The sequence below is a fragment of the Salmo salar genome, chromosome ssa21 (genome assembly GCF_905237065.1).
Source record: "Salmo salar chromosome ssa21, Ssal_v3.1, whole genome shotgun sequence".
NCBI lineage: Eukaryota > Metazoa > Chordata > Actinopteri > Salmoniformes > Salmonidae > Salmo > Salmo salar.
In genome coordinates, this window is record NC_059462.1 from 6,306,270 (window position 1) to 6,333,263 (window position 26,994).

Consider the following 26,994-nt stretch of genomic DNA (forward strand, 5'->3'; position numbering starts at 1 on the left):
CTTGCATTAGGAGGAACCCAGGGCCAACCGCACCAGCATATGGTCTCACAAGGGGTCTGAGGATCTCATCTCGGTACCTAATGGCAGTCAGGCTACCTCTGGCGAGCACATGGAGGGCTGTGCGGCCCCCCAAAGAAATGCCACCCCACACCATGACTGACCCACCGCCAAACCGGTCATGCTGGAGGATGTTGCAGTCAGCAGAGCGTTCTCCACGGCATCTCCAGACTGTCACGTCTGTCACGTGTTCAGTGAGAACCTGCTTTCATCTGTGAAGAGCACAGGGCACCAGTAGCGAATTTGCCAATCTTGGTGTTCTCTGGCAAATGCCAAACGTCCTGCACGGTGTTGGGCTGTAAGCACAATAGTCTGCATTGTGTCAGCTACCTGCTTGTTAGTATTACATCTGAAAGCTGGCTCTCATTATAGAACGCAACGAGCTGAAAAGCACCATGAGAATACCCTCAGAATGCTTTTATCCACCCAAATGAAGTCACTTAGGTGGCATGCGTTGAATGAGATTCTTAGCACAGATGTCAGCTGAGCTCTGCCTTGACATGTTGGTCAGTTGCTTAACGTTGTGAGGGAGACAATAGTGTGCAACAATCATTAGCACTTGCCACATCGGAACCGTGAAGGGGAAAATATGTAAGACATGTTTCCTTTTGATCCGAGACCTTTTGGTCTTTATGTAGAGGGACATGGGGCAACAATTAGGCCACAGTCGAACTTCACATTAGTATTTTCTATCTTAATATGGGGGGTTGGTTGTCGGTAATGCAATATATGGTGACACCATTGGCTGTGATAGATGATGAACCAGGAAGAATTTCATTAAACACCGACTTTCAACTAGGCCTATTTTACAGCATACATGGAAAGGCACGGACAGTTAATACATTGAACTGCACTTTAACAATTTGTAATCAACAAAAAAGTTGAAATATTTTTTTTTAAATGTAGCCACCCCTCATTATTGTAACATTTTCATTTTAGCTAGCTGGATAGCACACTCAAATATGCATGTTGTGTCTGAATTTAACACAGCTTGTTACTCAGTGGGATACGACAACATTTCTGGGAAGCTGTTGCCTAGCACCATCATAACAGTGTAACGCAATGCAGGACATATTGGGGGGTGCTAGTAAAACCTTACAGGCAGGCTGCAGCACAGCACATGGACCCAGACACATCATGGAGCACTCTAGAGTAGACAGACTATGAAGGTTTCCAGGCGGTTAGCATGGTCCCAGCAGGCAAAACAGATTGTAATGATCTCATGTCGTCATGGTCAGGTTTTATACTGATTGCAAATCTACGTTTTGTAAATGTCTTTTTAGCAAGCAGAAAATTACATCTTTATCGGCTTGGTAATTTGGTAACGTCCTCTCAACCAGAAAACCAGTTAACAACCAGAAAGTTACATCACGATATGTGCCTGACTTTGCCTGCTGGAGTAGGGAATTTCTTATTTTTCTTAGCTTATAGCTTGTAGAAATGTGCAGCAATGTTTAAACGAATGTGAAGAACAAATGTTAATTTAACAGTGCAGTGACAACTGGGAGAACGCCTGGGTTTTCTCATATTCAGAAACATGCTGCGGCCTCTACTTACAGCTACTCTATTAGGCTTTTTTTTTCTGTAGCCATTCTTCTCATTGGCTTAGATTTGAACATTTCGTACATTTTTGGGATGTTAGGGTGATATCATAGAATAACTTAAATTCTCATAATGCAAGTTCAGAATGAAATTAAAGCAGTTACATTATATCATGTATTTTGTATATGCACTTTTACCTTGCATGAATTATTGGCAGCCTGCATAAACTTCCCAGAATTAGAGGTTGGAATAAATTATAAAATAGTATTGGGAGTATTGCGGTCTTTTTAAAATTTGTCAAAATGGGGCCCTTGAGGTTCTGCACTGTCGTTTCAAGAAGTTGCAACAAAAACTTTACAAAGCATTATCAGGGACTTTTGCACCAGTATATGACTGTATTTTAATTAGGTCCATGGCATTGTGTGGTTGTTTTAGCAGACTTTCACTAGCAGCAGTATTGCATTTCCATCTGGTGCCAAACTATTTTATTAGTGCTCAACACTGTCTTGCACATTCCTGAAGAACATCTTGACACTAAGCAAGTGTAATCATCTTGTTTGTGGGGGCTCCAAACCAAGGTCTTGGCAGACCAACAAATCATCCATCCACATTCTGAGATGTTGTGCACAGTCAATGACCCTGGAATGATTTTCACAGCACGGGACCTGTTTATTCTCTCTTCTTCTCTCTCGCTATCCCTCTCACCCAGAACCAGCTGAACCGAGACCCAGAGGTAAACCTCTGTCCCAAGTTTCAATGAGCCTTGTCATTCCATTTAGCATGGCTAAATGAGAGGGAATCGCCAGGGGTGCGTCACATTACCACCACATGCCAGTTACTTAAACTGCTTGCAAACTTGACTCAACTTTGACATCAAGAGCAAAAACAAAAGAGTACGGTGATAACTTAATGATGCTGTTTTTGTGTTGTTGTTTTTTTCCTTTTGAAACAAATATCCAGATCTCCAGGTTGCCAGGTTAACCAAAAGGGCCCTGCAGTGTTGGAGGAAGGGAAGGAGGGGAGAATCCTGCTCTAGGTTTGTGACATCACATCTAGATCAAACAGGGCTGTGCATCTGGTTCTTGTTTAAGACTTTTTTTCTCCCCTACCCCTCCTCAATCTTTTCATTTTTTCCCTCTTTGGAGAAAGTGGGAGGAGGAAAAGAGTGGCAGTGCTCCAGGAGGTTGGGTGTTTGTTCCATCTCAACCTTAGAGTCAGTGCCACAGTTCCTCTGCAGAGTGATCGGGAGGGTGTCAGTCTGTTTCTGAAGTGCTGAGTTTCAGTGTGTGCCGATAACCAAGACTCCTCTGCGGTCTATCAGCCCCATCTCCACCACGCTCATCCGCCTTCCTTCAGGGGAGCTGAACAAGCCAGCTGCACAGAGAGGAAATACCAGGAGGATAATGACCTAAAGGCCTTTGTCCTTTTGCAGATTTTTGTTTTTACCAAAGGCTGTGGAATACAGCTATTTCAGCTCAGGGTAAGTGATAAGTTTGAACTTGTGTTTGCCTGAAACTGGCCATGGTAGGTTGCCTCATTATAACATGTGAGCATGCAAGCACATCTTGCATAATAATAGGTTTTGTCTGACACGTTTTTATCTCTCATAAATATCAGACACCATGTGTTTGAAGGCAGAGTGATACCTACACTTAGAGTGGTTGAAGAGTGGAAGGTTTAGAGGTGAATGAGGAGTGCTTAAAGGGCAATTCCGTCACTTTTCAACCTCATATTCATCACCTCCTGCACCAAACCAGTGTCTGCATATGTGGAAACAGCGCTTTTCTATGATCTATAGTTAAAAAGATAAGGTCATAACATTTTTTGAGACATCACAGGGTAGAATTAAAAGTAAAAACTGTGATTTTCAATCTTTACAGCCCAAGGGAGGGTATTTTCTTGTTCTCCACATCACCGCAAATCTCATTGGGTAGAACTTTTTAACTTTATATATTTTTTCTACAAAACTTTGAAATTCGCCATTTTCACATATGTTGACATTGGTGTTGTGCTAGATATAATGAAAATGAGGTTGAAAAGTGGTGGAGTTGCCCTTTAATGATAGGGCAAAATGTAGATTTCTGCCTAAATAGACATACCCAAAGAAATTATAATTATTGTTCATGAGCTGGCCATAAACAATAACTGCAATAACTGGTAATGTTGAATAGTTTTAGAAAAGTCTGGAATTCACCTTTCTGGTATTTAAAAATATATATTTAAATTAGGGGTGTAGTCACTTTTGAGTCCACAAGCTCAAGTTTATAGTACAAATATTATGAAAATTAAAAAATCATTAGATTTTTTTTCTATTCATCAAAAGTGGAGCAATTGGTCTTGAAATGACTGAAATGCTTTCTAAATATAGTAACATTCCAATTATGTAAGGTTTCACCTTTCTTATAGCTGTAAAATAAATATGATCATACTTAGTGACAGTACAATATTGGCACCATTTCATATAACTGACAGATATTTTTCTTCCAAACGCACACTGAGTGGCGCAGAGACACATTTCAAATGTGTGCAGACTCGTTAGAACTTCAGCTTTAAGCTGAAGCTTTGTCCATCTGTGACCATGGGAAAGTTAACTTGAGTATTTTTTCATGTTGAGAGCTCTAGAACCAGATGTGAATATCCCAGGATTTGCTAGACTGACACCTTCCATATGCTGTCTCCCAAGCTGGGCTCCATCACTCACAGGAAGAGCAAAACAATTATTTGTCTGGATAGGCCAGAAAATATGGCACTCCCTATGCAAATGTGTGGTCTAAAGAGAGAGAGAGTAGTAGTGGAGAGCAGCCAGATGGATCTTTCTGGCACTATAAGGCTCAGGACCCTACAATGTTCACAGATTGCTTTGTACACCAAAATGTCAGTCGGAACCAGTCCAGAACTGCTAAAACGCATAATCTCTTCAACTCGACATTGAGTGCTTGTTTGAAATTTGTTTTTTGTTGTTGTTCACTTTGGAAAAACCTTGAAATACCACCATCAAGATGAAGTCCAAGTGCAGATAATTTATCAGACCAGAGTTGTGAACATATAAGGGACTGCATTCCACAAAGTTGGGCAGTCACGCTCTCCTCCACGGACGTGTGGTGTATTTGAGAAGCGTTTGACCTAATTCCAATGTAGTGTTCATTTAAGGCTTTATTGGAGCCCTGTGTAAACAGGCATATCAAAATAGCAGCACTGAATTAAATGTGTTCTCCAAGAAGCTCATGTCAAAGTGTCCCAGAGTCACTTGTTCATTGTTTGCTTCTTTTAATATGCATATTATTTTTGCATTTGTCCATTTAGCGTAACATAAGTGTCCCCCAATAGCTGTTAGTATACATAAATATACTGTATTCCAGACGGATAGAACTGGCTTGACATAGAAACGTCAGGCTTACTGGAATAGATTGTGTCCCCACATTGGCGATTCAACACCACTGATCGGTGGCGGTTGAGTGTAGAGATGTTTTCAGCTCCAGCTCCAAACCACACCCTCTGTAACGAATGGGATAGTGGAAAGTGTGAAGAAAGAGCGTTTTCCACACTACCAGCCAGATGGACTGAGAAACCTGGGGGAGTTTGGTCCTTCCATATGAAATCTAGAGTCGGGGAAACCAGGTGTACATCATTAATCTTTACCCTCACATCCATGGCTGTCCAAGTGTAGACACTGGAATTTAGCTCTGCCTTCATCACTGTGTTTTATGACATGCAGAGGGATATGGTCAGAAAATACATTTTATTCTTTCCCCCAAGTGAATGCAGAATTGAGTTACATTGAAAATAGTCATAAATAGTTGTGTTATGCGCTACTGCACCAGGACTGTTTGATGTGACCATTTCTATGATTTAAAAAGCATGATATTGTTGAAAATGTATTTCAGCAGAGGCACAAAGAAAAAACGTAATGCTGTATTTCAAAAGTGGAGTCAGTGAAGTTAGTCATGAGTATGTTTTTGTAAGTGCTTAATCTTTTCCATTTCACTCCCGAAACTGTACTCCCTACACAGTTGTACTCCCACAGCCAGGCTTTTGGAGAAGCTCTTATCATTAAACACTGGCAGAGCAGCATAAGGAAAATATTTTTGAAGGAGTTGCTTTGTAAATCAACCTAGCTATACTTTATTGCTCCTCTGTGCTCTCCAACAAAGTCTTAGTTTTTTTCCACGCTGCAGCACAGACATTTGGGCGGGTTTGGAGCCATTTTTAAGGCACATATGAAAGAGTTTGTCCCCAAGGGTAATTTATTTTGGAGTGAACATTTTCTCCAAGTTTCATGACTTCATGATTCACTACAACTGATGCCATTACTCATCCGAATGGTTAATGTCTAGATCCATGTGTGGCAAATTAGTTGTTCCATCAACGTTTTGGAACTCTTTGAAACTATATTTAGTTATTTAACTATATTAGGATACACATCTGCTAGGTGTCAGACAGGCTAACAGGGACCATCTGTGTGAAACTCGCCTGCCTGCATGCCTGGCGCCTGTCCTCTTTTAACTTTAATTGATACATCATCTGCAGCACATACTGTATGTCATATCCTGCCAGATGGTTGGAGAGGCCTTTTGGCCAGTGTGCCCCTTCGATTGGCTCATTCACAGGGAACAGACTTCAGGTGTTCTTAGTGGGCACAGTTTAAGGGTAATGTTGAGAAATAGAATGCAGAGAAGACATTTAATATGGAAAATAGCAATGTCCATTCTAGACCCTCAATTTCTACCTGAAACTTTTCTTGTTTTTATTTTCTGTTGTGCCAGCAGAGTACACCTCAGAACTGTAGCCAAGAGGCCTGATTAAGCATGGGGCTCCCTCCTAGAGTTATAGGTTCTATACAGTAAGATCATGTTTGGATAGCTGCTGGTGTAGTGTTAATGTGTGAACCCCACATTACATTGACCTTGCAGCATGATTTGTGGGAGACAAGCAGCATGTGGGAGCTTGGCCATGTATTGCACAGATCATGGCCATTTAGTGTAATAGAGCCCAGTGGGCCGCTTAGCTCTAAAAATCTGAAACAATCATATTCTTTTGTGAAAAGCACCAAATCGTAGATGTATGAAGCCTGAAAAGATTTAGATATGGAGCCACCCCAGATTTGGCCCCAGAGGGGGTGTGGCCGCAATTTTTCAAAATGGCCGCCGACAGTAACTAGAGCTGTGTTCAAATACTCATACTAACTGCACTAACTGTACTATTTGTGATGTATATTGAGTATGTGGTATGCTTGTTGGTCATAGTATGGATATAGTTAGTATGCCAAAAGATCCCGGATGTCGTACTACATTCACCAAAATACGAAGTAAACAAGCAGTGGACACTATTGCTGTGCTTTTAGGGCCGATAATGCAATTCCTCAGAAAATGACTTCACACCATTTTCAGATTGAAGAATATGGTGGAAAATATGCAGCCGAAGTCCAATGAGAGAGTATAGAAATTCATTGCTTTAACTAATTATGACAAATGTAAAATAAATGTTGAGCAATATAATAAAGTAATGACTTCAAATAAGTTACGTTACATGTTGTGTTGGCTGACAATTGTTAGCTACGCTGGCTACATAGCATATCATTACAGCAGTTGCTAGTATGTACCGGTATTTTAGCTAGCTACCTAACGTTAGTTGGCTATTAATATATCAAACTTGCCAGTATAGTAACTACTGTATATGCTATCTAACTAACTACCCAACGTTTATTGACTTGATTATTCACGTCATTCTTAGCATAGCCAAGTGGTATATTCGTTGTGTGTTCTCAATGGACATTGTTGTTGTAAGATGTCTAGCTGGTAATTTGTTAGCTATGCTAACAAGCTAACAAGAAGTTGCATAGCAACATCATCTACTTCCGGTAAACAGGCGAAGCGCTAGTACACTCAAATGAAAGGATATTGTTTGTTTACATTATACTAAAATGATAGTATGTGGTGTATACTCATTAAGTATTTGGTATACAGTATATTAGTATGGGTATTCGAACACAGCTACTATATTTTAGTATTCAGATGTATTGTTTAAGATAAAGGCTCCAAATTTGACCATTAGGTAGATTTATGGACCCTGAAAAGATTTAGATATGGAGCCCCCAGAGATTTGGCCCATGGGGGCCTTGGCAGTCATCTTATGAAATGGCCACAGACGGTGTTATAATTTGCAGTTCAGAAGGCATATTTTCAGATTAACACACCATATTTGGCACAGAGGAAGATATGTGGAGCCACCACAGATTGTCCCCTGAGGGCCTTATCAGCTATTTTACTAAAATACTGCAACCTGAGCAACTATTTTGCAATACCTTTAATCTACAAAAATTCATTCCTATAATTGTTTGATTTTTAAATGTAATATATTTCTGCCATATACAGTACTTCTTGCCATGAATCTCCTGAAAACCAAATGGTTTAACAATAACACACAGTATATTCAAATTAGTACAGAGTGAAATGAAACATTTCTGGGATGAGTGTAGCGGAGGGGAGTTTAAATGTTCTATTGATGAGGTAGCTCTGCCTGCGACTTAAACCACCCTCGGCCAAAGACGGAATATTTTTGGTATCTTATTGATAAGACGTTTGGTTATGGAGCAGGAGACTGGAGGGTTCACATCCTACCAGTTACATGCGTATGTAAACAAATGGCTACTAAAGCTACTTTGCAATGCCCATATAAGGAGCAAATTCGGACTAACTACAGCTGTAACTGGGAGAATATAGCAGCCATGAGGTTGGAATAGGTCACAATTGCTGTGGAAAATCCTCTCAAGCTGTTTCAGTTAGAACTCGGCCTAGCAGACAGAATGTTTTACTTTCAACCTGTTTCATGAACAAAGGTATGAGAACTTCTAATCCTGTAATTGGAACAAATTAAAGGCCATGTCACAGTTTAGTATAGAACCAACTCAGTGGCATTGTGGTGTGTCTGCCCTGAGATTGGAACGTGGGGAGTTCGAACCACAGCGGAATCATACCAAAGACTGTAAAAATGGGAAATGGTCCTTCTGAATTCCACAATAGTGTTACCGTTTTGAAAATGTCTGCCATTTTAGTCAACTAAATGGCCTTTAATTTTAGAAATTCCATGAATAGAGCCGACATTATTCCTTATTCAACATGTCAGAAAGGCATGTTTGTTCTACATAACATATGTCTATCTGAACGTTCCAAAATGTTGCATCCTGCTGAACGAGCCCCAGGTTGTTAGCTATAGCTAGCTAATGAGGTAACATGACTGAAAAAGGTGTAGCCTAACGGGCCGGTCCGCAAGTAGCCTAGTTTTAGTACGGCCCGCGATATGTTTTATGAATGTAAAATGCGACCGGTCAATGCACGATAAAAAAAAAAAAAATGTAGTGCTGGTATTATGGGTAATAACTTTTTTTATGGTAATAGTTAGATTGAAGACATTTTCTCTGAGGAAAGATGGAGACTTGGCTAGTACGTTGGCTACAGAACCTGGCTACAAAATGCAATGGGGAAAGTGGAAGGGTTGAGCGAGATTACAAATTCAAAAAGGAGAGGAAAACATAGCTAGACTGTTGTTTTACTATTAAACTTGAAGCTACATTACTGTATGTAACTTTTTGGGTGACCAGACCCGATTCCCATAGAAATGTGAGTTATTGATCTTTCATTCATGTTGAAAGCAAGTCTACGAAGCAGTAGATCTGTGTGTGCGATTTTTATGCTTCCATTCAGAAGTTTCATTTTTGCGTCTTTAACTTTCGATTTTGTACACCAGCTTCAAACAGTTGAATAGACAATATTTTTGCTTGTGGTAAATATATTCCACAGCGGATTAGATGGTGCAATAACTGCTTGTTTTGTCACATAAACTGAAATTAGGCAAACTATTAGAATTTTATCAACAAGGAAATGTTGGAGCGATTTCTGCATAGAGCATCTTCAATGGTTTTCTATTTTGTAAAGCAGCTTGTGTTTCTTAAGCAGGCAAATGGTATCTTACTAGAAGGCTGGTGGTGACTGGATAGCTATGGGGAAGCAAGAGAGTTGCATGCACGATGTGTATAATCAGAGGCAGAGCCGAAACGGAGCCTGTCTGCCCACACTCATCGCTTGCTCCCCCATAGTTGACCAGCTGATGTAGGCTAGGCTGTGTGTGTCGGGTCCTTCCCTCTGCTGAACAGAACTGTACGGTGCATCTGTGCTGCTAATATTAATTGTGCTTATCACGGTAAAGCTCTCAATCTCCCCAAAGATTCTTGTCCAGTCCATTTAATGGTCAGATTTTAGTCACAGAGATAATTTAGTCTCAACTCTTTTTAATAAAATTCAATGAAAAATAATTTTTGTTTATTTATAGTTTTTTGCTGGGTCTATTTAGCCAGTTATAGTCTAGTCAATTGCCACTGAAAAATAGGTGTGTTTGACTCATCCTGAAAAACATGAAAGATCACTTTTTGCTCTCCACAATACGGTGCACTTATCTCAAATTGAAAGCTAATTTGAGCAATCTGATTATGTCAATAAAGTGGTCATGAAGATAAAGTATGAGCCAAAAGTTGTAGCGCCCTAAACATCAGTTTTCACCTAAAAATGGGTTTCATGGCAGAATGAATCAGAGAGATGTTTGGAAACTGGTTTGTGAATAAAGGCAATAATTGTGTTTTTTTCTAGCCCACACTGTTTTATCTCTATATTTAGCTTGTTGTGTTTCTGGCTCATAATGACCTGTGCAATATGGAAATGAGTGTGCTCCATGTTTTTCTTTGTGCAGCTAGGCAGAGTGAAAGCCATAGTGATGACATGTTGGTCAGCTTAGCTGCCTCGGCAGAGACACTTCTCGGCAGAGACACTTCTCGGCAGAGACACTTCTCGGCACAGAAGTGGCTTTCGAGTGACCCTGAAAAGACTTCAGCACATGAATGGAGAGCACAGCCATCTAGCAGCTTATAAGCCTTTTTCTCAGTATTTTTATATGAAGTGGATAGGTAGTAGATAGGTAGTAGATGAGTAGGATAGACAGTTGGAAGGGTTTGGCCTTGTCTAGACTATGTAAACATTGTCTGCTTTGACTGGAGGCCTCAGAACACACTGTAGTTGAGTATGTATTGTAGTTGAATACTGTACTGATCACTAGTACCGGACAATAACAAATTAGACTTCTGTGAGATGGCATGTATAGCAAAAAGCATGAATCACAAAGCATTCTTTTCTGTTACCCATATTATAGTTCAGTAGAGTAAATTCCTAGATCCTGTTTAGATCGAAATGAAAAACAGCCTCTACCTCAAGGCCATCAGACTGTTAAATACTCACCACTAACCGGCCTCCGCCCAGTACCCTGCCATGAACTTTACTCACTGTTACTTACTGGCTACCACCCGGTACTCAACCTTGCACCTTAGAGGCTGCTGACTATGTACAGTGCATTCGGAAAGTATTGAGACCCCTTAACCCTTAATTCAAATTTTTGTTACGTTACAGCTTTATACTAAAATGTATTAAATAGTTGTTTCCCTCATCAACCTACACACAATACCCCATAATGACAAAGCAAAAACTAGTTTTTAGAAATGTATGCAAATGCATTAAAAATAAAAAACGGAAATATCACATTTACGTAAGTATTCAAAACCTTTACTCAGTACCTTGTTGAAGCACCTTTGGCAGTGATTACAGCCTGGAGTCTTTTGGGGTAATGTCCATGAGTGGTCCAGCCAGAGCCCTGACTTGAACCCGATCAAACATCTCTGGAGAGACCTGAAAATAGCTGTGCAGCGACACTCCCTATCCATCCTGACAGAGCTTGAGAGGATCTACAGAGAAGAATGGGAAAAACTCCCCAAATACAGGTGTGCCAAGCCTGTAGCTTCATACCCAAGAAGACTCGAGGCTGTAATCGCTGCCACAGGTGCTTCAATAAAGTACTGAGTAAAGGCTCTGAAAACTTATGTAAATGTGAAATTTCAGTTTTTATATTGTAATAAATTAGCAAAAATGTCTAAACCTGTTTTCACTTTTTTATTATGGGGTATTGTGTGTAGGCTGATTTTAGAATAAAATTGTGGAAAGAGTCAAGGGGTTTGAATACTTTCAGAGTGCACTGTATGCTATTCCATAATACTATTATATGCTATTCTATATTACGTATTCTTGAGGTATATTACACCCCCTGCTATAATGTGGATAAAGAGTTACTTGTCTAACAGAATACAGAGGGTGTTCTTTAATGGAAGACTCTCAAATATAATCCAGTTAGAATCAGGAATTCCCCAGGGTAGCTGTTTAAGCCCCTTGCTTTTTTCAATTTTTACTAACGACATGCCACTGACTTTGAGTAAAGCCAAAGTGTCTATGTATGTGGATGACTCAACACTATACACGTCAGTTACTACAGTGACTGAAATGACTGCAACACTCAACAAAGAGCTGCAGTTAGTTTCAGAGTGGGTGGCAAGGAATAAGTTAGCACTAAATATTTCTAAAACTAAAAGCATTGTATTTGGAACAAAACACGCACTAAACCCTAAACCTCAAATACATCTTGTAATAAATAATGTGGAAATTGAGCAAGTTGAGATGACTAAGCTGTTTAGAGTAACCCTACATTGTAAACTGTCATGGTCAAAACATATTGATGCAGTAGTAGCTAAGATGGGGAGAAGTCTGTATATAATAAAGCAAAGACTTCATCAGTACTTTTATTTATGAGAGGTATTGACATGTTGAATGCTCAGACACCCATGCATACCCCACAAGACATGCCACAAGAGGTCTCTTCACAGTCCTCAAGTCCAGAAAAACTATGGGAGGCACACAGTACTACATAGAGCCATGACTACATGGAACTCTATTCCACATCAAGTAACTGACGCAAGCAGTAAAATTAGATTTAAAAAACAGATAAAAAAACACCTTATGGAACAGCGGGGACTGTGAAGCAACACAAACATTGCCACAGACACATGCATACACACACACACAAACACACACACACACACAAACGATAACATACGCACTATACATACACATGGATTTAGTACTGTAGATACAGTTGAAGTCGGAAGTTTACATACACTTATGTTGGAGTCATTAACCTCTTACATCTAGACGTTCCGCTAGCGGAACACCTGCTCCAATATCCAATGATAGGCGTGGCGCGAATTACAAATTCCTCAAAAATACAAAAACTTCAATTTTTCAAACATATGACTATTTCACAGCATTTTAAAGACAAGACTCTCCTTTATCTAACCACACTGTCCGATTTCAAAAAGGCTTTACAGCGAAAGCAAAACATTAGATTATGTCAGCAGAGTACCAAGCCAGAAATAATCAGACACCCATTTTTCAAGCTAGCATATAATGTCACAAAAACCCAGAAGACAGCTAAATGCAGCCCAAACCTTTGATGATCTTCATCAGATGACACACCTAGGACATTATGTTATACAATACATGCATGTTTTGTTCAATCAAGTTCATATTTATATCAAAAAACAGCTTTTTACATTAGCATGTGACGTTCAGAACTAGCATACCCCCAGCAAACTTCCGGGGAATTTTCTAACAATTTACTAAATTACTCATGATAAACGTTCACAAAAAGCATAACAATTATTTTAAGAATTATAGATACAGAACTCCTCTATGCACTCGATATGTCCGATTTTAAAATAGCTTTTTGGTGAAAGCACATTTTGCAATATTCTAAGTACATAGCCCAGCCATCACGGGCTAGCTATTTAGACACCCGGCAGGTTTAGCCTTCACCAAAATCAGATTTACTATTATAAAAGTTTGATTACCTTTTGTTGTCTTCGTCAGAATGCACTCCCAGGACTGCTACTTCAATAACAAATGTTGGTTTGGTCCAAAATAATCCATCGTTATATCCGAATAGCGGCGTTTTGTTCGTGCGTCCCAGACACTATCCGAAATGGTAAATCAGGGTCGCGCGCATGGCGCAATTCGTGACAAAAAATGTCTAAATATTCCATTACCGTACTTCGAAGCATGTCAACCGCTGTTTAAAATCAATTTTTATGTAATTTATCTCGTAAAAAAGCGATAATATTCCGACCGGGAATCTCCTTTTCGGCAAACAGAGGAAAAATCACAAAGACGGGGGCGGCCAGGGCACGCGCCTAAGCCCACAGTCCCTTGATCGGCCACTTGAGAAAGGCGATAATGTGTTTCAGCCTGGGGCTGGGATGACGACATTCAGGTTTTTCCAGGGCTCTGAGCGCCCATGGAAGACGTAGGAAGTGTCACGTTAGAGCAGAGATCCTTTGTAAAAGATAGAGATGGCAAAGAAGTTCAAGAAATGGTCAGACAGGCCACTTCCTGTAAAGGAATCTCTCAGGTTTTGACCTGCCATTTGAGTTCTGTTATACTCACAGACACCATTCAAACAGTTTTAGAAACTTTGGAGTGTTTTCTATCCAAAGCCAATAATTATATGCATATTCCAGTTACTGGGCAGGAGTAGTAACCAGATTAAATCGGGTACGTTTTTTATCCAGCCGTGAAAATACTGCCCCCTAGCCATAACAGGTTAAAACTCGTTTTTCAACCACTCTACAAATTTCTTGTTAACAAACTATAGTTTTGGCAAGTCAGATAGGACATGACACAAGACATTTTTCCAACAATTGTTCACAGACAGATTATTTCACTTATAATTCACTGTATCACAATTCCAGTGGGTCAGAAGTTTACATCCACTAAGTTTACTGTACCTTTAAACAGCTTGGAAAATTCCAGAAAATTATGTCATGGATTTAGAAGCTTCTGATAGGCTAATTGACATCATTTGTGTCAATTGGAGGTGTACCTGTGGATGTATTTCAAGGCCTACCTTCAAACTCAGTGCCTCTTGCTTGACATAATACCACTCAGGAAGGAGACGTGTTCTGTCTCCTAGAGATGAATGTACTTTTGCGAAAAGTGCAAATCAATCCCAGAACAACAGGAAAGGACCTTGTGAAGATGCTGGAGGAAACAGGTACAAAAGTATCTATATCCACAGTAAAACAAGTCCTATATCGACATAACCTGAAAGGCTGCACGCAAAAGCAAGGAAGAAGCCACTGCTCCAAAACCACCATAAAAAAGCCAGTCTACGGTTTGCAACTGCACAATGGGGACAAAGATTGTACTTTTTGGAGAAATTTCCTCTGGTCTGATGAAACAAAAATAGAACTTGTTTGGCCATAATGACCATCGTTATGTTTGGAGGAAAAGGGGGGAGGCTTGCAAGCCGAAGAACACCATCCCAACCGTGAAGCACGGGGATGGCAGCATCATGTTGTGGGGGTTCTTTGCTGCAGGAGGGACTGGTGCACTTCACAAAATAGATGGCATCATGAGGAAGTAAAATGATGTGGCTATATTGATTCAACATCTCAAGACATCAGTCAGGAAGTTAAAGCGTGGTCGCAAATGGGTCTTCCAAATGGACAGCATACTTCCAAAGTTGTGGCAAAATGGCTTAAGGACAACAAAGTCAAGGTATTGGAGTGGCCATCACAAAGCCCTGACCTCAATCCTATAGAAAATATGTGGGCAGAACTGAAGAAGTGTGTACGAGCAAGTAGGCCTACAAATCTAATTCAGTTACACCAGCTCTGTCAGGAAGAATGGGCCAAAATTCACCCAACCTATTGTGGGAAGCTTGTGGAATGCTACCCAAAACGTTTGACCCAATTGAAACAATTTAAAAGCAATTCTACCAAATACTAATTGAGTGTATCTAAACTTCTGACTCACTGGGAATGTGATGAAAGGAATTGTGAAAAACTGAGTTTAAATGTATTTGGCTAAGGTGTATGTAATTTTCTCACTTCAACTGTATATTAATTGAAATGCTAACCCTTTGCACATGAACGCTCACTCATTCGGGAATATTTGCAATCAATATATATTTACGCCCAGTGTGTCGTTGTGATCTCTGTTGGAATCGTCAGTGTGCGGAGAGTCCGATCATCAAAGCGCCTCTCTCTCTGCTTCCTTGAAGTCTTAGGTGGTTAGAATGAACACTTCAGACTACCATTCAGAAATGTTCTCATAGAATAGATGTTTCGGCGGTTGTCGGTCTTCGCATCCCAGATTGACATAATTTCTAGCTGCAGACTAGTAATTATTATCTATGATTTGTTCTTATTTCGGTAGGGATCGATAGTCTCAGAGTTTAACCATTTCCAGCCGTGTAGCCAATGCTCCACGTGGTATGGTTAGGAATTTGACAACCATTACAACCTTAGCTTATACTGAAGTTTCCCCTTAGTGTCCATCGAGGTACACATGGTCTGAGGAGGATTTCCTCAGGAGGGGGTTGTATTCGTAATAGTAGAAAAGGGCTGTTCCATGACTCCAGATCATGTCTGTGCTCACGGGGGCGGGCCAATGACTTTAAAGGGATACAATTCTTTCACATTAAAGGTTTAACATCATATTATATCATTTCACAAATAGTTTAATCTTTATTCATTCATTTTAAACAAGAATTAGATGCAAACCCCATAATTGAGAAATGTACATATTCAGAGGTATAGTCATGTGTGTTTCCTGTCATCTCTGAGGTCACCAAATGAAACACACTTGTGATACCTGTCCCTTAAGTGTCCACAGACCATTCGCACCTTCTCACAAGTGGACATTTTCTATGAAATCCCTATTTTGTGGATTTAGGAGTTCACCATGTGAAATCCTTTGTTCTCTCTATGTGTCTCTTTCTGCACGGCCAGGGGGAGAGAGTCTCCTCCAGGAATTTACGACCTGAGATAACAGAACCTGGGTGTAGGAGAGAGCGAGAGAGAGGGAAGCCACTAGCTATACCCAAAAAGGGCCACGTCATGACACTACTTTGAAATATCTAAAATATAAAATATTTTTTATTTGTTTTACACTTTTTTGTTTACTAGATGATTCTATATGTGTTATTTCATAGTTTTGATGTCTTCACTATTATTCTACAAAAATAGTAAAAATAAAAACCCTTGAATGAGTAGGTGTGTCCAAACTTTTGACTGGTACTGTATATATACACATATATACACACACGTACTCCTGACTCCGACATTGGTCATCCTAATATTTCTTAATTCCATTTGTTTACTTTTTTAGATTCATATGTATTGTGCATTGTTAGATATTACTGCAATGTTGGAGCTAGGAACACAAGCTTTTCACTACACCCACAATAACATCTGCTAAATATGTGTATGCGACCACAAAATGTGATTTCATTTGAGGCCCTGACCAGATCACTAGCATTGACATTATCAACACTCAGTGTTAGACTAGACTGTCAACTGTGCAGTGGGGTCTGGGTAAACAGTAGGCAAAGTTGAGTGTAAACAAGTCGTCCAGATTCTGCCCTCAACACTCACAGTGTTGCATTTTTTTTATGAGAGGGTAGTGTTTATGCTTTCCTTATTGCTGGGTATTGTGGATGGCTTAGATTCAAAACTCTGCTGACCTAGGCTTTAGGTCTCTGTGAAAGGGAGTCTTTTAGCCTATTTTACAATTACAATTCATTTAAATGTAATTGTGGATCAGATTTTGTGGGATTGTATGGATACTGGGTCCAGAAATTAATACGGAATCTTTTTTCCATGAACAGTGAGAGCCAGAATGGAAACTGGGTTTTCCAGATTTACTTTGTGTTTCTTTAAAGTGCATTTCAGCCTTTAGCTCACCCTGATTTCAACCTTTTGAAAGAGACAGGTGCTAAATCCTGTGTTAAAAAAGGTGGCCACCCTGTAAGTCTGTCTTCGCATTACCTACTTTGAGTTTCAGGTACTTTATTTGCTCTCTTCAGAATTTCCTCCTCTTTAGCTTCATGCTTGTAGGTTTAAATTCTTACATGCCTCAGCAATGAAATGCTTAATTCAATCAAGACTGGAAACCCGAGAATTGCCATCAGCTGATATTGCACCATTTATATTAATGCCTCTGATTTAGTATGGCGTTCTATTTAGTCATTCAGGTTCTGCACACACATTATCTGATGGATGCGCTTTTGTTCCTGGTAGCATGCTATGGCTGTAACATATACACTAGGAAGCAGGTGCGTAAGGGGAGTTTAATACAGAAAATGGGCAGCTAAACAAAACAGGGGAAGAGTACTGAATGTGAACAAAACCCATAGTGCCTGAAAACGGAGGCTACTGATTTCTCAATAAAGGGAGAGTAATCAAGGTAAAGATGAAGTCCAGGTGTGCATAACAATGGGGAGCAGGTGTGCGTAATGATGGTTGCCAGTTGTGCGTTATGTGGGTTGCCAGGACCGGTGGTTAGTAGACCAGCAACGTTGAAAGCTGGAGAAAGGGAATGGGAGTAGGCATGACACTAGTAACTGGTGTCCCCACACATTGACTCTGTACCGGTACCCCCCCTGTATATAGTCTCGCTGTTGTTATTTTACTTCTACTCTTTAATTACTTGTTACTTTATTTCTTATTCTTATCTGTATTTTTTTAAACTGCATTGTTGATTAGGGGCTCGTAAGAAAGCATTTCACTGTAAGGTGAAATGCTTACAGCTTACCTGTTGTATTTGGCGAATGTGACTAATAAAATTAGATTCGATCACTGTCACCTGCTTTTACATGCAGATGTGCGCAGGTTGTCCAGGTGGAAATTGATCAACGGGGTTTATGTACTGAGGCGTGAAATCCAGGCATTTCTAACCCAAAAGAAATAAGATCTAGTTCTGCACCTGCATGCAAGATGATGAATGATTTCCGAAACTGGCATACTTCTCTGATATACTTGACCATTTCGACCATTTCAACCAACTCAACCTATCTATGCAGGGACATGCAAGTGACATTTTCCAAATAAACTATAAAATTGGCAATTTCAAGTATAAGTTGGGGAGTCTGGAGAGACCTAGTAGATAGAGGCATGTTCCCCCTATTCTCAACTCTGGCTGATGAGGGTGATGTGGACATGGATCACATGCGTAAATTGACTGGGTCACATCTGGGACAAACCTTTCCTCAAATTCGAGGATTACTTTCTATCACAATCTGACCCACACCTGAGGAAAGCAGTGCAGTACAGCAGTACAGTTGAAGTCGGATGTTTACATACACCTTAGCCAAATACATTTAAACTCAGTTTTTCACAATTCCTGACATTTAATCCTAGTAAAAATTCCCTGTCTAAAGTCAGTTTGGATCACCACTTTATTTTAAGAATGTGAAATGGCAGAATAATAGTAGAGAGAAGGATTTTTTTCAGGTTTATTTTTTTCATCACATTCCCAATGGGTCAGAAGTTTACATATACTCAATTAGTATTTGGTAGCATTGCCTTTAAATTGTTTAACTTAGGTCAAACATTTTGGGTAGCCTTCCACGAGCTTCTCACAATAAGTTGGGTGAATTTTGGCCCATTCCTTCCGACAGAGCTGGTGTAACTGAGTCAGGTTTGTAGGCCTCCTTGCTCGCACACACTTTTTCAGTTCCTTCCACAATACCTTGACTTTGTTGTCCTTAAACCATTTTGCCACAACTTTGGAAGTATGCTTGGGGTCATTGTCCATTTGGAAGACCCATTTGCGACCATGCTTTCACTCCCTGACTGATGTCTTGAGATGTTGCTTCAATATATCCACATAATTTTCCCTCGTCATGATGCCATCTATTTTGTGAAGTACACCTGCAGCAAAGCACCCCCAAAACATGATGCTGCCACCCCCGTGCTTCACAGTTGGGATGGTGTTCTTTGGCTTGCAAGCCTCCCCTTTTTCCTCCAAACATAACGATGGTCATTATGGACAAACAGTTCTATTTTTGTTTCATCAGACCAGAGGAAATTTCTCCAAAAAGTACAATCTTTGTACCCATGTGCAGTTGCAAACCGTAGTCTCCTTCTTGAGTGGTATGACGGATGCGTGGTCCCATGGTGTCTATACTTGTGTACTATTGTTTGTACTGATGAATGTGGTACCTTCAGGTGTTTGGAAATTGCTCCCAATGATGAACCAGACTTCTGGAGGTCTACAATTGTTTTCTGAGGTCTTGGCTGATTTCTTTTGATTTTTCTATGATGTCAAGCAGAGAGGCACTGAGTTTGAAGGTAGGTCTTGAAATACATCCACAGGTAAACCTCCAATTGACTGAAATTATGTAAATTAGCCTATCAGAAGCTTCTATTGCCATGACATCATTTTATGGAATTTTCCAAGCTGTTTAAAGGCACAGTCAACTTAGTGGATGTAAACTTCTGACCCACTGGAATTGTGATACAGTGAATTCATAAAAAATGATCTATCTGTAAACAATTGTTGGAAACATTTGTTGTGTCATGCACAATGTAATGTCCTATCTGATTTGCCGAAACTATAGTTTGTTGACAAGAAATTTGTAGAGTGGTTGACAAACGAGTTTTAATGACTCCAACCTAAGTGTATGTAAATCTTGTTCTTGCAACCTGGTTTCAGAGCAGTTTGAATTATTCTGTATGTTAATCTGAGACAACCATATGTTATGTTTAATGTGATATGTATTAATTTGTTGATGTTCATCACCCATTCCGTATGATCTGTTACGAATTACAATTCATATTATATGTTAAAAATTTGCAAAACTTACAATACATTACACAATTGCAAAATATTTGATATGTTACAAATTCTAGCTAGGTAGAGAACATCAGCTAGCTGGCTTACGTTAGATAGACTAGGGGTTAGGGTTAAGTTTAGGAGTTAGGTTAAAGGGTTAAGATTAGGGTTATCTAAAAGGGTTAGGGTTAGAGGAAAGGTTAGCTGAAATGGTTATGTTATGGGGAGAGTTAGCTAACATTCTAAGTTGTTGCAAAATAGCTAAAAAGTAGTTAAGGTTGCTAATGAACTAATATACTAAAGATGTCCGTGATGAGATTCAAATTCGCAACCTTTTGGTTGCTAGACGTTTGTTATAATCCAACCCCTGCACCTTGACCAACCACCCTACTTTTATTTTTGCCTTAAGTAACCATCTGTCTTATGTAACCATACCAAATGTAACATACTATATCATACTAATTTGAGTGATGCGGATTTATATTTACTATGTCACGTTTAATCTATGAGACCAGGCTGGTTCTTGAGGATTAACTATGACCATGGTCTGTGACCATGTTTTAATGAGACAAGCTTTCCACATTCTGTCTGTTCAGCATCGGAGATTACCCGCAACACCGCGAGATGGCAATGAAGTTGTTAATACCCTTTCAATCTACCTACTTACTCTATGTGAGACCAGCTTCTCCTCTCTTGCTTCAACAAAATCTAAATATTGCAGCAGACTGGCTGTTGAAAACACCTTGAGACTGTCCCTCTCCTCCTTCTGTCCGAGGTTTGACCTGATGGTGTCCAAGAGACAGGCACACCCATCTCATTGATTGTGTGAGTCAAACATGTGCTATTCCATTTTTTGAAATAATATATATATTGAAAGAATGAAAGATTATTTGTTCATAAAGATTCAGTTGTTGTTATATTTTTTTTTTAAACTGACAGACCATGAGTACAACAGATAGACAATTAAATACATAAAGTAGAAAGCAGGAGTAAATTTGTATTTTTTTAAGAAAACGTGATTGTCAGTTATTTTTTACCAAAGCGGTCCCCAGAGGATGAAGGTCATGCCTTGCTGGTCCCTGGCAAAAAAAAGTTTGAGAAAGGCTGAAGTAGAGTAAAGTAGGGTTCAATACAGTTCATTATACTGTACTATATTCTATTGTATTGTATTACAATACATTTTTCTTCACTGTAATGTACTGTACTGTGATGTACTCTATGGTCCCGAGAACTGTGATATGCCTTTCTCTGCGCTTACCACAAAAAGGAAAAGCAATTGCACAGCACTGGGTGTGAACTTGTGATGCTAAGAGCCATAGAGCGCTGCTTAGGCCACTGTGCTACAGTAGTTCACAATGCTCTAGTAACCTGCGAGAATATTGACAATACTGATGATACCTGATGGTAGTTTGGTTTTAAATAATTCGGTTTTAAGCCTTCCCCAAACCACAGACTTAAGCACTTGGAATTAATACCTAAGCGTAACCCTTTGTGTTGTTTCTTTTTTAACCCTCTAACCATGCAGAATTAATGGCGTCAAAAATAGACCATCCATAATACGTAAAATCTAATCTATGATTGGTTCAGATTTGATTAGGTCAGGACCAAATATCAACGTCCGTGGACATTGAAATCAAGCTGTTTCTGACCGCACAAAAAAAGAAAAGGGGGAAAAAATGACGGCTGGTCAGGACGGCGTCGGTCCATGCTTAGTGGGATCAGTAATGACTTGCTCAGACTTAGCCAGAAATCACATCTGATTGGGGCGAGAGTGTTTTACCTTCTAAAAGATCCGATTATTTCCTTAAAGAAAGGTGTGAATTCCCCAACTCCTGAATTTTGCCCCATTATTGCATAACTGCCCTATATACCAATACATTTCAATTGTTCTTAATATCCTCACACACACTTTTCTCACCGTAATCTGTGGATCATTCAGCTGCCGTCCGCTGTGAGTTGGCTGCAGTTGCTGCCAGAGCACTGTCTGAGGGCACTTAGGACTGTAAAAAGAACTCAACTAAGGGCATGACTGCGTTCACCTTCATCATTATGTTAACGTTGGATACCTTTCCAGTCATGGGCCATCTATGCCAGCCCGAAGCGATAGCATTTTTGGGGCCCTTCTGTTTGGTGACAACATTTATTTGTCTAGTCGAGAATTTCCTAATTACAAAACAGCTCAGTTGCCAGTTGAGATTGTAAATATGGGTTTATGGTTGGATTTTACAATGAAAGGGGCTGAGGTTGGGTGTCATGCAGAAAACAGCAAAGTCAGCATGGTGCTGCATATAGCTCTTTCTGTATGTAAATGTCTGCAGCATGAACGTGACATTATCGATAGAAATTCCAGAGTTTAGAATACCTCTTGAGTTTGCTAAGGTTCCCCGCCATACAGTATCTATGCAGGCCTTCTATTAAAAAGGAACTCTGTGGACAGTAATGGGTCGACAACACCAGCTCTGTGTGAATGGTGCTAAAATGAGACCCTTGGTGTGAATGGAAGTGCTCTGACAAGTTATCCACTGCTTGGGGGATGTGTGCGTGTGTGTGAATCTCAGGTTGGTCAGCAGCCTACAAGGCATATGATTACTGTGTTTGTAAACACATTCTCAGAGATCCAATAAATTCCTGAGCTCAGCCAATTTGGCATATGTCCTTCAGCCATGGCATTTCCATGATGGGCTACCAGAATGCAGACCTGAGTTCAAATACTATTTGAAATCATTTCAGATACTCTGTCTGTGCTTGATTGAACTTGTTTGGCTTAAGGGACCAATATAATAGTTTCAAAATGGTAAACACTGCCCATCTGGCACTGCAGGTAGGCTAGAGCAAATGCTCAAAGTATTTGAAATATGGCAAATAGTATTTAAACCCAGGTCTGCCAGAATGGTGGCTGGATGACTTATCACTGGCAAACACAAGGAGAAGCCAAGTGTGCATGAATCTTCTAAGCCCTGCGATACAGAGACATTAGCAGTCGCACCTTCTCTTCATAATGACCTAGCCTAGAGACGCATAAACTCAGAAAAAAAGGTGTTATCTAGAACCTTAAAGGGCTCTTCTGCTATCCCCATAGGAGAACCCTTTGAATACCCGTTTTGGTTCCAGGTAGAACCCTGTTGAGTTCCATGTAGAACCCTTTTCTCAGAGGGTTCGACATGGAACCCAAAAGTCCCCCAAAGTCAATGCGTTGTAGAGCCACCTTTTGCAGCAATTACAGCTGCAAGTATCTTGGGCTATGTCTCTATAAGCTTGGCACATCTAGCCACTGGGATTTTTGCCCAATCTTCAAGGCAAATCTGCTTCAGCTCCTTCAAGTTGGATGGGTTCCTCTAGTGTACAGCAATATTTAAGTCATACCACATATTCTCAATTGGATTGAGGTCTGGGCTTTGACCCCTTAAACCACTCAAGTGTTGCTTTAGCAGTATGCTTAGGGTCATTGTCCTGCTGGAAGGTGAACCTCTGTCCCAGTCTCAAATCTCTCGAAGACTGAAACAGGTTTCCCTCAAGAATTTCCCTGTATTTTGCGCCATCCACCATTTCTTCAATTCTGACCAGTTTCCCAGTCCCTGCCGATGAAAAACATCCCCACAGCATGATGCTGCCGCCACCATGCTTCACTGTGGGGATGGTGTTCTCGGGGTGATGGGAGGTGTTGGGTTTGCACCAGACATAGCATTTTCCTTGAAAACGCTCAATTTTAGTCTCATCTGACCGGAGTACCTTCTTCCATATGTTTGGGGAGTCTCCCACATGCCTTTTGGCGAACACCAAATGTGTTTGCTTATTTTTTTCTTTAAGCAATGGCTTTTTTCCTGGCCACTCTTCCATAAAGCCCAGCTCTGTGGAGTGTACGGCTTAAAGTTGTCCTATGGACAGATACTCCAATCTCCACTGTGGAGCTTTGCAGCTCCTTCAGGGTCATCTTTGGTCACTTTGTTGCCTCTCTAATTAATGCCCTCCTTGCCTGGTCCATGAGTTTTGATGGGTGGCCCTCTCTTGGCAGGTTTGTTGTGATGCCATATTCTTTAAATTTTTTAATAACGGATTTAATGGTGCTCCGTGGCATGTTCAAAGTTTTGGATACTTTTTTATAACCCAACTCTGATCTTTACTCTCCACAACTTTGTCCCTGACCTGTTTGGAGAGCTTCTTGGTCTTCATGGTGAGGCTTACTTAGTGGCGCTCCGTGCTTAGTGGTTGTTGCAGACTCTGGGGCCTTTCAGAACAGGTGTTTAAATGTGACACTTAGATTGCACACAGGTGGACTTTAACTAATTATGTGACTTCTGAAGGTAATTGGTTGCACCAGATCTTATTTAGGGGCTTCATAGCAAAGGGGGTGAATACATATGCACGCACCACTTTTCCGTTTTCCGTTTTGTCGAATTTCTTGAAACAATACATTTTTTTAATTTCACTTCACCAATTTGGACTATTTTGTGTATGTCCATTACATGAAATCCAAATAAAATTCTATTTAAATTACAGGTTGTAATGCAACAAAATAGGAACGCCAAGGGGATGAATAATTTTGCAAGGCACTGTAGCAAAGGATATGAACAAATGAACAAATGTGCACACGTCGCTACATGTAGCTCTCACTTTGATCTCAAAATAAGTGTATCTACTCACGACCAAATGTGCCGAATTGGTCAATTGATACATTTTCAAGTACATAACTATAGAGAACATACAAAAATGCTATGGTAATAAAAAATGTAAGTTTACACACTCCCAGGAATGTCATACATAATGGATAATTAGCTTCCCTACAGAAAAGACACTGACCTTCACATGTCTAGATGGCTGGGCGGGGTGGGTGTGTGGCCAGAGACAGCAGGGGTTCAAACTGTAGAACCCAGTTCCTACAGTTGAATATAAAATGGATTTTATCAAACAAAGTTGTTTGTTGTTTACAACGTCATTCTAGTCACTTTAGCAACAACCATCCCAGTTTAGGGACACCAATCCCGTTAACATCACAATAAGGGGGAAAGCTGACTAAATATAAAACACAAACCCCTAAGTGAAACTGGACTTTCCAGTCCAACAACTCTCCTATGAACACAACAGTAGATCATTACTAATGTGGACTGGCTTTTTGAACAGGTGGTTTCAATCATGCCATTCTAGGCTCTGCAAGTCAAAGTTCGAGCTCAATATCGCCCATGCTGCTACTTATTTGGACAGAGAGAAATTAGACGCCAATGACAGCACTCCGAGAGAGACATAAGCTAGTTGAAGAGTGGCTGTTGATTTGAATCCTGAAATGGAGGTATTTGCTGGCAAGTGCCTGTTGTTGATGTGGTTAAGGGAGAAAGCCATTGAAAACTCCAATGTTAGAGTCTTGGCAAGCCCTAACTGACATTGTGGTAGCAGTGGAACACATATTTCTGCACATAGCTCCATGTGATGGTGGTATGAGCAATTTTTTTTCTCCGATGGTGTGTTAAAGAGTAAAAATAACTCTAAACATGCTGTTGACATTAGGAATTTAACTTCAAACCATGTGATGACAGTGGGAAAGGGTGGAGAACGAAAACAAGGAGGAAAACAGATATTTGGAGCAACTCCAGAATTCTGGAAGATTGGATTTGCTGGTGAAATGGATTTCATCTGAAATACTACTTTACACTTAGTTTGCTTCAATTGCCCTGAGTTCTTCTTCCAAAAGTTAATATGGCAAGGACAGTGCAGACAAGCCTTAATTCTTTGGTCAAACTGATTTGGGATGGTATGTGCGTGTCAGAGTTTGTGTGTGAGTTAGTGGTCTATGCCAGACCTTAAGGTCACAACTTAATTTAGAGTATTCAAGGAGCTTTATAATGTCCATGTCAGAATTAAAATAACTCAGTCATTTGCCTTCATAAGTCCTTTCATTTTGAAATATATGCCCATTTCACAATGATGATGGATAATTATGTTGCATTGTATTTCATGAATCAATACTGATGTTATAAAGCTTTGATGATGGAAATGTTAAAGGGAAACTGACACATTTAGGACTACTTCACAAAATTGCAACATTCAAGTCTTTCATTGCTTTCCCTACTGTGATGTCATAGAAATTATTTTCTGAATTATACCTGCCATAGATACTGGTACCTGTTGTGATGCTGAAAAGAGCATAAACACTTTCTGTTCTATTTCATTTGCAGGTGTTCTTTTTGGTGCTAGGTAGAAGATGAGGAAACACCGGCTGTTACCGCTGTGCGCTCTTCTGGGTGTCCTGTTCGCAGGACTTCTGCCCAAACTTGATGCCCAGGGTCAGGAAGGTAAGCTTAACTCACTGTTTTTGTCTTCAATTCAACTTGCAGGCCCTTGTGGGAACCCTCTCTTAAGCCCTTTTCAAAAATTATGTTTTGTTAGCCATGCTCAGTATCGTTTTTTATTTCACACTTCAAATATCCATTAATCTTAGTAGCACCTGGAAGGCCTACTTATTTTTGTATTTTGGGGGGGGGGGGTACTTTTTACCGGATCATCCTTGTTGGTTTCAGCACAAATAATTAAATTATCAAAACATTTCAAGACATTTAACGAAAAGTAGGAATGACAATGCTAATATTGCTGTTAAGCTTGAGTTGTATTGATATTTATGGGTTGAGTTTCCGCCTTCCTTGAAACAATAAACGTTTGGGAACAAGTCAAAAGTGTCTAGTTCCCTGCAGGAACTCAAAGGTATTTTCATGGTATGAATGAGAAAAGGGGTCTACTCAGGAATCACTGTTGCCTTAGAGCGCAAGTCCAGTGTCATGTTGGAGCCCTGGCCTCACAGTTCCGCCTAGTTTAAGGTAGCATGTTGGCAGGTGAGCTGAACTAAGGTGTACTTCCTTAATATTTTAGC

At 40.1% G+C, this 26,994-nt stretch overlaps 1 protein-coding gene across 5 annotated transcripts in view; it reads left to right on the plus strand.

Moving 5' to 3' along the window:
• The first annotated feature begins 2,786 nt into the window (after positions 1–2,786).
• Positions 2,787–26,994, plus strand: part of LOC106581666 (collagen alpha-3(VI) chain) — a 117,499-nt gene continuing 93,291 nt past the window's right edge. For all 5 annotated transcript variants that reach the window (XM_014163871.2, XM_045704388.1, XM_045704389.1 and 2 more), the window contains exons 1-2: positions 2,787–3,079; positions 26,306–26,422. In XM_014163871.2, the coding sequence (XP_014019346.2) occupies positions 26,332–26,422 (91 nt within the window). In that variant the 5' untranslated portion in view covers positions 2,787–3,079; positions 26,306–26,331. The remainder of the gene's footprint in view (positions 3,080–26,305; positions 26,423–26,994) is intronic.